Raw genomic sequence first — 11,008 nt, 5'->3', positions numbered from 1 at the left:
CTAATTTTGTGGGTATTTGGATTTAATTTTTCCTTTAAAAAATTCCTAGTATCGTCATTGGTTTGCGATGACTCAACTGGTTTAATCACAGTACCAGGGCAAGCCTTACGTTTCGTTCCAGGTTTTGGCTTATTCAATGCGCTATTAAGCACACTTGCATATGTGCGCACATTATTTTCAACCTCGTCATTATTTACATTGTCGTCAATATCTACTTGTATCGGTTCTTCGCGCGTATTCATTATAATTTGTTTTTTTCTACTGGGACAGTCCGGCTCAGAACGAGCCATTCTGGTACTCAAAGTCCGCTTCCTATATTCTGCGCTAGCAGTTCATCGAAAGAACTAATTAGTTTCTCCATTTCTTTTCCCAATGCTACTTTTACTTGTTCATCGATGTTCTTCTGGGCCTCGTTCAAAGAAAGTGCAAGAGAAGAGATTTTTCCATCACTTTCTTCACAGCCCCGAAGTCCAGAATATCATCTCGCGTGCAATTTATATTATCCGACAAACATCCATTAAGGGGGTCTCCGTAGCCACATTGGTTGCGCGTTCGCTTAGTAAGCGATCGATCGTGAGTTCAAAACTCAGGACCCTCATTGACCTGACCATCTTTGTGTTGTTACAGAATAGCTATGTCCACGCAACAATCATCAGCGATGGAGATCGATCCACGGTCGAAATAGGATCGATTCATCCATACAACTGCTCTGCTCTGCAAGACACATCGGGCTGCTGTTCTATAAATAACTCAACAATGATCAATCAACTGTCGTCTCCGCTGTCCGGTGGTCCAACTGGATAATGGAAGAACAGAAAGAATACTCTTACGCCTAAATGGCTACTTTGTGAATGTACCATATGTAATGGTATAGAAGGAATACTGGCGAATGGCAACTGTGTAATGTGCTAATCATAGATATGATAACCATGTGACATGTACACGATTAAAATTCGGCTCTGTTACAGCTAAAATGCTAATGAGCCTTAAAATAAATAAATGGGATAAAAAAAAACATCCATTACACTTAAACTGAACATTCTCATTCTCTGCTATCAACTTTGCAGCCGCTTTTGTAATGCGGGCGCTACACGATTCGTCCAACGTTTCACTCGAATATTGGACTCAAACATTTGACTCGATGAATCGACAAATGTTATGACGAATGTGCTGCTACACGGTGAAGTGAATGTTCGATTCAATGCAATCTGTCCAAACAATCGGCGAGTATTTGGATCGAATGTTTATTGTTTTGATTTATCATCAAAAACGTTTTGAAACTGGATGAGGATGCGAGTATTGAAATTGCTGCCGTAGCAATTGTACTGAGATCAGGCTGTAAATTAAAAATGCTTGAAATCAACATTATTAAACTGCAATATTTTTCCGAATATTTTGAATTTTATGACTCAATTTCATAGTTCCTTAGTTCATCTGCCAAAGATAGATTCGGACAAATTGTGTAGTGGTGTATCGAATCAACGAATGACAAAAATCCTTTGACTCGTGCCACTCGCGTTGGAAGGTAATCCACAACGAACGGTTTACCCTCCAACGCGAATATTCGATGCTCGACATTGGAGGCTCGTAGTTCGTCCATCGACTAGACGATGCGTCTAACCATCGAGCGTCCAATATTCGGGGGTGTTCGTAGCATCGTGTGGCGCCGGCTTAAGGGATGTACAGCGCCGATGATACCGAGCACCGCAAGAGACTGGATCATCATTGATCATTACTTTAGTATCGCATGCCTTACATACTCATACTCATACTCATCTTGTATACAACAAACCATACGAGTAGCAGCAATAGCCCAGGGGTACGACTAAAACGTCAAATCCCTCATATTGCCAGTGTAGCCTGAATATTGCTGCGGTTTACTGACATTTTGGTTCAATCAATTACTGTTGTTTACAACTCGGTCCGGTTATATAGTCGAATAGTGGCTAACTTTAAACTCCATGTTAAATGTGAACACCTCCATGTGAAACCGAAATATGAAAATCGCTCATGCAGTTAGAATAAAGCAGCGCATTTTTCGATTTCAATCCTCGTAAATGATATGTTGATAAACAAATGACGCCATATTGATTTTGATTTTGGGTAGCCTATATTCAATTGATGTCTAACCCCTGCAATAGCCAAGACAACAACGCACATGAAAAACAAAATGACACTTAAACAATAATGCCGCTACAGTCGCCACCAAAGCGATAGCAGACTGTAGCTTTGTAATTAATTAAATTGACGAAAACCAGAGTAAAATCACACATGCAGAGCTACTTATACTTATCTGGATATATCATCAATTGAATTAACCGTCAAACACAATTTTGTACACTTTTACACACAATTTCACACACACAATATTGGGCCTGATTACGAACGTCACTTCACGGTGAAAACGGAATGATATGCATACAAAATGCATACAATTTATTTTGTTTTCACCGTGAAGTGACGTTCGTGATCAGGCCCATTGTATTTAACGGAACACAATTTGCATACAAGCTACCATGTTCGCAATAAAAACAGGAATTGATTTAAGATGTTTGTATGTATGAAAGCAGACAACTGTTTCTTTTCTTTTTTCATCTTTTTCGGGATTGCACACAAAACAAAGTCCAAAAGACGTCATTGGGGATCGAACCAAGGTCGGTTGGAATGCAAGGCTGTTTTACGCTATCCACATAGCTAATGATGCTGTTGAGAAAATGCGTGATAATATTGCACCTGATTATAAAATGAAGTTGGAAAGTGTTTTCCAAGAGTAACAAGGAGAGCAATATCTATCTCGGTCTTTGCCGTGACGGCAAAGTATGGGGAAAGCTCTCATCACGAATGTCCGCTAAATGATGAAAAAATTGAATTAATCCACCTAGAAGTGATATCGTGCTTTTCAGCAGTGTAAACGGACAGACTCTCAACTATTTTGCTTTTGGTTCCAGTCAGCGACTATACAGTCCACATTTGGCGATTTAATTTCCATTTATAGATGCAGGGTGTTCCTTAGTAATAGGCTAAACAGACTTTTCACAGTCCATCTCACTCCCACTGGCAACTGTCCGTTTTACCACACCATTGCAATAATTTCAATTTTCCACTCAAAAAAAAAACATACTTTTCCGTACATACCTAATATCGCTTTTCTGTTAACTCACAAACCGAAATATAACCATTAGCGAATTGTATTTGGATATAAAACCACTCAAAATGCTTAATATCGAAGCAGCTAAAATTACATCCAAACGCGGAATCATGTACGATTTTCGGTTTTTGTTTCCCTTTTCCACTTTTGATCAGTATTCATTGCCATAGGGTGGCCTAAATATTGTAGAATAACATGTAGGAGGTGTTCTCATTAACAGAAATCTGGAATTCAAAATGTAACTACACAAATAAATCACCTGTCCATATTACCCCCACTGTCCGTATTACCCGCGGTCCCCTACAAGAGTTCTCCACTGAGCATCCTTTTTGGAATTGAAGTTTCGAATAAAGTTATATGGAAGTGATATTGATATATTCATATTGCGCCTTGTTGCTTTGTAAATTGCTCTCTTTGGTCGGCACAGCTTTTCCGGAGCACAGATTGGACCAATCAGAAAAAATGACATCCATTCTCAGATTTTTTTAAAAACTAATTTTTATACACTGCACATTTTATTGGTACTTTGATATAAACACCTGATTCGTAGAAGACGCTGCTGTACCAACGGACACACGAGGAAGGGAGCTCTTCGCTACGTCGTGCAGCTGATGCCTCTTAACGGCTTCCTTCCTTATTGAAGAAAAGCTGTCCCCAACGTTTTATTATAAGCCTTTCAATACTCACACCAATTTTCTCCTAATCCGAATTGTAGTAGATCGTCTTCTCTCCGGTTTAGTTTTCCTGTAGCTGAGCAGTTGTCACTCGAATTCGCATTTCTGAAATAAAGGCTCAATTAGGTATTACAACAGAAAAAAAGATTCTGCAGAAGAATTTTACAATATAACACTCTCCGTCGGTAAATTTTTCACTATTACATTCCAGAATAGATGAATTAGATTCAGGAAATTCTAATTTTACATCGTTCGATTGATATTCGCAATGATCTATTGGTCCTGATGGTTCAATCATGTCGTTCTCAGCGATTTCGTCCATACCGAATTGTTCAGGTTCATCTGAGATCTCAGTTTTGATGTCAATCATACTATGGTCACAAATATAATTCTCTTGTTTCACAGCGGGTGTGGTCGAAACATCATCAATTGAAAGACGGTGTTGGTTCCATTCGGGAAAATCCAAATTCTCATCGTTCGATTGAAGTCCGCTCTCTTCTAGACTGGGCATAACATCTTCTATTGGTCCTGATACTTCGTTCATTTCGCTGACAGCATCTTCATCCATACAGGATTGCTCAAGTTCATCTGAAATCTCAGTTTTGACCTCAATCATACTTTGGTACTGTTGTTTCACAGCGGTAGAGATTGTACATATCCCGGTGCTTGGTTTACCAGCGCCTGTGGAGGTGTTTCGTCGGCTGTTAGAATTTTTTTACACAAACTACATTCGAACTTACGATCATTATAGTGTTGTTGCTTAGCATGCGTTCGATATTTGGAATACTTCTTTTTGTGGGCGGCAGCCATGTGACGGTTGTATGACGACTCTAATCGGAATACTTTACCACACTCTTCGCATGAAAATGATTGTGACTAAGAATACATACTTATTTTTGGGGAAAATTAACAGGAAGAAACTACTTACACTGTCATTGCTAGTGTGAATATCATTTACCGATTGATCCTCCGATCGGCTATTCTTTGTGTTGCTGTCCAGAAAGTGGCAAACGATTTGAAATTAAAAAAAATGAAACAAACTATTATTATAACATGTACAAGCTACACTTTCAGGCTACTTTTCTACGTAATCGGAACTCACCTGACAAAAAAATCGTGGTAGCCAAGCTTCTCCACAACAATTTTATGAACTAAACTTCGTGAAATTTGGGGGAAATGTTCTGAAAGTTCAGTAATTGTGAAACGGCGATTTCCGCGAATTTTTTTATCGACTTCCTTCATCAAGTTTTCAGTAACCAGACTTGGCCGACCACTGCGGCCGTCGTAGTGTACATTGGTGCGGCCTTTACTAAAATCAATACACCACTGCCTCACTCTGCTTTCACTCATTATTCCATTCCCATACACTTCACGAAGTTCGCGAAAGATTGTAATTGGTTTGTAATTTTTCGCCAACAAAAACCTAATCACTGAACGCACTTCACAAGTGGCGGGATTTTCTATCGCAGCGCACATTTTAATTAGTCACAATGAGAAAAGTTAGCTAAATGCGGGCCTCCAGCTATCGCAGCTGGATGCGTATTGAACGTATGAATCTCTATACACCAAGATAGTGGATCTAGCCGTGCCAACTGACGCACTAGTCAGAAACGTCTGCTACTTTCTGGATAATCTCCTCATAAATCTTGGTTTATAAACAGGCGAACCGCACCATTGACAATTGATAAATGTGGAAAGCAAAACATTGACCTAGAACAGAGATGCCAGATGTGTCTTTATTTTGAACACATTTCAAAATATGTGGAGGCATTAACAAACTTTGAAAATTGTTAGAAGCCTCACTGATTTGTCTATAGCGGACCTTACACGGTCAAATTTATTGACAATATGATGACATTTAAGAGCATAATGACAGCTGAACATGGCCGACAACGCAGAAATCCGGATTTTCTGATTTCCGGGCATCAATATCGTGACATTTCATATGGATGCATGTTGATGACGTTTTACCTCACGGACTTCCAGACTGAGTTGCCAGATTTGCAAGCGGACATTTAATGTTTGTTAGCCTTTTTTGCGCTTGCAATTAAAATTTATAAACTTCTGAAATTGTAGGAATCATAAATGAAAGCTTTTGGTTTGGAAAACTCATACAGTAATTTACATTCTATGCGGCATGCCGGAGAACCACTCAGTGTCGCATTGGAGGCGATTTGACCTGTAATTGGACATTGAAGATGAGAGTGGTACAGCGTCGACGTCTGGCGGCGAATTTCAATGTGGGGCCATAATTTGGGCCCGAACTCGATGTTCACAAAAATGTCTAACTAAACGTGTCGCATACATGTCTGTCCAATTAGAAAAATGTCGCATTAAATGTAAATTACTGTACCTAAAATAGCAAAATACAGTACTTTTCGCGATACAAATCAAAACCTCAAAGTAAACTGACAATGTAATGGTGAGAGAGTGAATGAAAATTAACAACGTCTTAGGAATTTTTTAACATTGAACTCGGTCATTCTCTGCGCTAGCGAGCGGGGCAGCCACTTTAGTCTAAGTTGTGTGTTTCTTCACACTCCGCTATAAAATTTGGGGAATGAGAAGATCTGGGAAAATCACAGGTGAAAAAACATCACGTGTTAATTCCCGATTATCCGCGAATAGTCGGGATGATGTTTAAACATAGAAACTATGTTTTATCAATACAGAAATAGATACAGATACAGATAATCGGGGTACAGATACAAATACAGCCCAGCAAACATTAAATCGCATAACAAGCGTATGTATAACAGCATATGCCCTAAAATTTGGTTGGCATATAATGCGCCTAACTGGCATATGCATGCAAAAGTGGAGGCCATATACATACATGCCAAATGCTTACCTAATTTGTTTGGATGAATATGCAACTTTGACAGGCTATAATAGCGATTATGTTGAAACTGAATTGCGATCTAATATGAATATATTCATAAATTGTCAAAGCACCAAATACGACTTTTGCCATACTCATATATGATTTATTACAGACATAGAAAAAAAAACAAATGGCGCAAATTTTTTTCGTAAAATGTTTGTTATAGCCTCACGAATCGCCATTTTTATATATGAGAATTTATGTTTGTAGAAATAATAATTGTTTGATTGACTTGTGTTGGGAGTGGAATATGAATGTTTAAAATGGCACAGATTGATGTTTGGTGAAAACTGTTCCGATGTGGGTTCGAACTCCGGTCGTCTGGATTATCATCCACCAGCTATCTCGCGCGACTATCTGAAATTCAACAGCGGTTAAAACTTTCGAGTGCATCAGCATTTCATTGACATTTCAATATGATGTAATATGTTCTTTATTGGGATCAAATATGATTTACTGTTCCATGATTTCTTTCAGCATGCAACACGATTTACTACAGTACTAAATCGATTTAAATTATACGCTTATACGACACACAAACTGCATCAGCGTAATATACGCATATGATGCGGATTAAATATATTTTACGACAATGTACATCATAAAATTGATGTTCATTATACCGAATTGCGACTTAATTTGATAAGGGTATATAAAATCTAGTTTTTACAATTTATGCGATTTCAAATATACACGATACATACTTTGATTGATATTATATGCGATTATGATTTATTCGGATTTCTTGTAAGACTTGGTACGTGCAAAATTATACGATTTAATGTTTGCTGGGAGATAATCGGGGTTCTAATGTCATAGTCTTATTTATCGAATAAAAACATTTGCTTGCAGATAATATAATTTGCATATATTTTCGCAATCTAAAATAATCTGGCATCCCTTAAACTGAAAGGATCAGTCTGTATTTGTGAAGTGAGTATTATGATGTGTTTTTGAGAAGGAAAAACGAGTTCTAAAGTGTAAATTATGAATGAAAATTAACTTTTCCAAATCAAATTATTATTCTATATGAATGCGAATCACTTTTTTTCTGCAAGTGGTGAGAAAATCCCATACAAAAATTCTATCTGAAACTGACGTTATATAATAATAATAAATTTTAGTAGGAATATCTGAAAATTCATAGAAAATAGGTTAAGTTAGAGTTAGGACTACGCGCTTCAACTAATTAAATAATACCAAGTAGTATTTTCATTCAAGGCAAGGCGTTATACTATAGGTGGACCGCAATGTCAAAATTGCTGTTCGGCCATTGCTCGTGAAAAAACAAATTTGTTTACAAAGCAAATCATATCTTTTGGTGACAAATGCATTCGTTGGCAAAATAGCTGCTCGCGCTTCACTGTAGGCAGGTAATTTTCTGGATTTTTTTGTATAACAATTTCTCATAATTGCTTCTACTTTTTCAGATATCTACAATCAGCGGTCGAATTAAAAACAGTGCAGAAGGATGTTTTGAGTATATTTTACCTTCTAGCCGCGCAATCAATGCTTTTCTTTCCAAGCAAGCAGCGTTTTTCGTATGTGGTTTTATTGAGCATTTAAAAGAGAGTGTTATTTTTTTTTGTTTTATCACCAGGGCAAAAGCATGAAATAGAATCGTACGTGGTACGAATTTATCGGCACAATCTGATCAAGGACGGAGGCATCATCAAACGGAAACTACGCGAAAAACTTTTCGAAGAGATAAAACTGCGCCGCAACACTCGTGTGAAAATGGACGAGTTGGGCTGGGTGCTGATGAACCACAATTTGATAACACGTAATGAGCCAATCCAACAGCATGCCAATGGTAATCGACCAAATCATTTTAAATTGAACATGGAGCGGTTGTGCAACCTACTGGAGCAGCAAGAACAGAACAATCACGCTGGTAGGTCGGTTTGATATATTTATTCCGCTAAAGAATGATTATATTTGTTGATTTTTCAGAGTTGACTTCCAAAAAGCAAAACAAATTCCTGCGTATGCTGGATGCAATTTTACAAAACGACATAGTTTTGAAGGAAATTAAAGAGATGGTAGCGGCGAATCGACTTCTATCGGAAATTCGTTATGTGACTACGGTGGAACGTATGCTGAAACACAATTTGGACCCCTCTTTGCGCTGCTGCTTTGTATGCCGAGAGTATTTCCGCACTGCCGATGAGTATACCAGTCATTTCGAAAAATTGCACGGTGAGAAATTTCTTATTGTTGCGGCGGTGGATCGATTTCAGACTAGTCAAAAGTTCAACGTTCTACATCACTACAATGCCCTTAATCCGGTGACAATATTCACGATTTGCAACGTATACCACACAGCCCTAATAAAAAAAAAACAAGAAAAGACGGGTCTAATATTTTACAATAAAGTCTACAATCTACCACTTTCCACGAAAATCGGAGAACCACTATATCGGTTAGACATGGAATGGCTGATACATATAAGGCAGAAAAAATGTTTAACTTTGGAATTCAACATCCTATATTTCCTCGTACCATTAAGTTCATGGCGCATTTGATGTCGGTCATCGTAACTGCTTCTATGGAAATGACGTGAGCATATGATTTGATTTTTGATTTTTATCTCCATCTCGGAGAAAAGTGTGGTAAACAATGTCCGGGTTATTTTTCGTTATGAGAACCTTGTTTCCACATCCTTTTACTGCACAATAATACGGCATCTGAAGTAAATAAAATATTCACAATATAATTTTGGCATGATAGAGAACCGCGAGATGAACGATTATCTGTGGAGGAGTTGGACAACAGATTTCTTAGACTTATAGCACTTTTATCACACTCACAAGCTAATCAAATCCTCACTGTCCCCCAAAAATATTGAATAATATATAATTTTTTTACCAAAATATATATTTTATTAAGGCACGTAGCTTGACGGGGCCGGGAGTCCAATATTTTAACAATTTTTGTCTTACAACTATGTTAGTAATATGTAACCGATTACTCGCGGTTGGCTCGAGGTTAGTATTACAAAGATCTCATAATTGGGATGTTGCAGTCTCCAGTACTATGTATGTGTGGCCGACACGGGATACTTCCTATTGGAGTATAACTGACCATTGATCAGCGACGCCCCCCTAGTCTGTACCTCATATCAATCGTGGTGCGTCTCTCTTGACTCGAGGAATCCAGGGTAGAATGGTCACTGGACGGTACAATCTTCAGCTCGTGTAGAGTTGCCATGAGCGGTACAACCTTTGGCTCTTGTTGAATGATCAGTGGCCTCCGACCTGTGTATCTGTAAAGAGTATGTGTATGTTTAATTACATTACATGGAGCGGTTATAATATATAATATAAATACCTTATTGCAGCTCTAGTACACTATTTTTCACGAATATATATTTGCTTATTTCTTTCTTCAGTTGTTTTCCTCAGCGAGTTGATATGAAACCATAACGACACAACCAAACAAAAAGTAAACAATGCAGAAAGCTACGTCTCGCAACTCGTCTCACGTATTGTCATGAAAGTGTCAAGAACGAAACACCTATAGTTTAGCATCTTGGTATGTGGCTTAGTGATCGATGATGAATTTTGTACGCTATCGACGATTTTTGGGGGTAGTTTTTTATAACAAAACATATGCACTTTCATGGATGAAGTTATTTGAAAAAAAAATATCTGGCATCTTTGTCTGAGACACAGTCGCTGGCAAGGTGTTGTACTATAGGTGAACCGCAATGTCAAAATTGCTGTTCGGCCATTGCTCGTGAAAAAACAAATTTGTTTACAAAAAAAATCGTATCTTTTGGTGACAAATGCATTCGTTGGCAAAATAGCTGCTCGCGCTTTACTGTCGAATCATAACAATGCAGAAGGATGTTTTTAGTATATCTTTTCGCTTCAAGTAGGGCAATCAATGCCTTCCTTCCCAAGCAAAATGTACTTCTGTTTGACTCCCATCGGCGGGGAACGGAGTACTATCAGCTTACGGCGATGGCGACAAGAAATAACGCTGATTGTGGCTCCACTGATTTCGTTCAGGGAGGAGGAGAATGTTGTGCATATAGCGGGAAGGAGATTACCAGTTCCAGAAGATCCGGAAAAGACCGTTACAAGTAATTAGCTAGAGCAAAAGGAGATTGTGCACTATTTTTCCTTCAGTTATTTTCCTCGGCGAGTTGATATGAAACCATAACCACACACCCAAACAAAATGTAAATAATTCTGAAAGTTACGTCTCGCTACTCGTCTCACGTCATGTCCTGAAAGTGTCAAGAACGAAACACCTATAATTCAGCATCTTGGTCGCTGGGAGAACTGTTCACATTTA

At 38.2% G+C, this 11,008-nt stretch overlaps 2 protein-coding genes and 1 long non-coding RNA gene across 5 annotated transcripts; 1 reads left to right on the top strand and 2 right to left on the bottom strand.

The window, feature by feature from the left end:
- Window positions 1-3,550: 3,550 nt before the first annotated feature.
- LOC129775938 (uncharacterized) lies at window positions 3,551-5,649 on the bottom strand. Of its 2 annotated transcripts, none has more exons than XM_055781227.1 (5): window positions 4,925-5,649; window positions 4,751-4,814; window positions 4,563-4,674; window positions 3,989-4,503; window positions 3,551-3,927 (listed from the first exon to the last, which is right to left on the bottom strand). In XM_055781227.1, exons 1-5 carry the CDS (start codon window positions 5,296-5,298, stop codon window positions 3,910-3,912), a joined length of 1,083 nt encoding a protein of 360 aa, XP_055637202.1. In that variant the 5' UTR covers window positions 5,299-5,649; the 3' UTR covers window positions 3,551-3,909. The 2 variants fall into 2 exon arrangements, with proteins under 2 accessions (XP_055637202.1, XP_055637201.1); XM_055781226.1 differs by having other exon boundaries at window positions 4,563-4,698; window positions 4,925-5,646.
- A 2,032-nt stretch (window positions 5,650-7,681) lies between these two features.
- LOC129775941 (uncharacterized) lies at window positions 7,682-10,217 on the top strand. 2 transcript variants are annotated; one of them, XM_055781230.1, is made up of 4 exons: window positions 7,682-7,766; window positions 7,928-8,247; window positions 8,307-8,600; window positions 8,660-10,217. In XM_055781230.1, the coding sequence occupies exons 3-4, from the start codon at window positions 8,444-8,446 to the stop codon at window positions 9,229-9,231; spliced, it is 729 nt and encodes a 242-aa protein (XP_055637205.1). In that variant the 5' UTR covers window positions 7,682-7,766; window positions 7,928-8,247; window positions 8,307-8,443; the 3' UTR covers window positions 9,232-10,217. The 2 variants fall into 2 exon arrangements, 1 of the variants encoding a protein (XP_055637205.1); XR_008743034.1 differs by lacking the exon at window positions 7,682-7,766 and having other exon boundaries at window positions 7,939-8,079; window positions 8,137-8,247.
- Window positions 8,680-10,833, bottom strand: LOC129775946 (uncharacterized). The gene is made up of 2 exons (XR_008743037.1): window positions 10,037-10,833; window positions 8,680-9,971 (listed from the first exon to the last, which is right to left on the bottom strand). It is a non-coding gene; the product is annotated as an uncharacterized LOC129775946 (long non-coding RNA).
- Between the last annotated feature and the right edge of the window lie 175 nt (window positions 10,834-11,008).

Source organism: Toxorhynchites rutilus, chromosome 3, assembly GCF_029784135.1.
Source record: "Toxorhynchites rutilus septentrionalis strain SRP chromosome 3, ASM2978413v1, whole genome shotgun sequence".
Classification (NCBI taxonomy): domain Eukaryota; kingdom Metazoa; phylum Arthropoda; class Insecta; order Diptera; family Culicidae; genus Toxorhynchites; species Toxorhynchites rutilus.
This window is presented reverse-complemented; position numbering and strand designations above follow the sequence as displayed.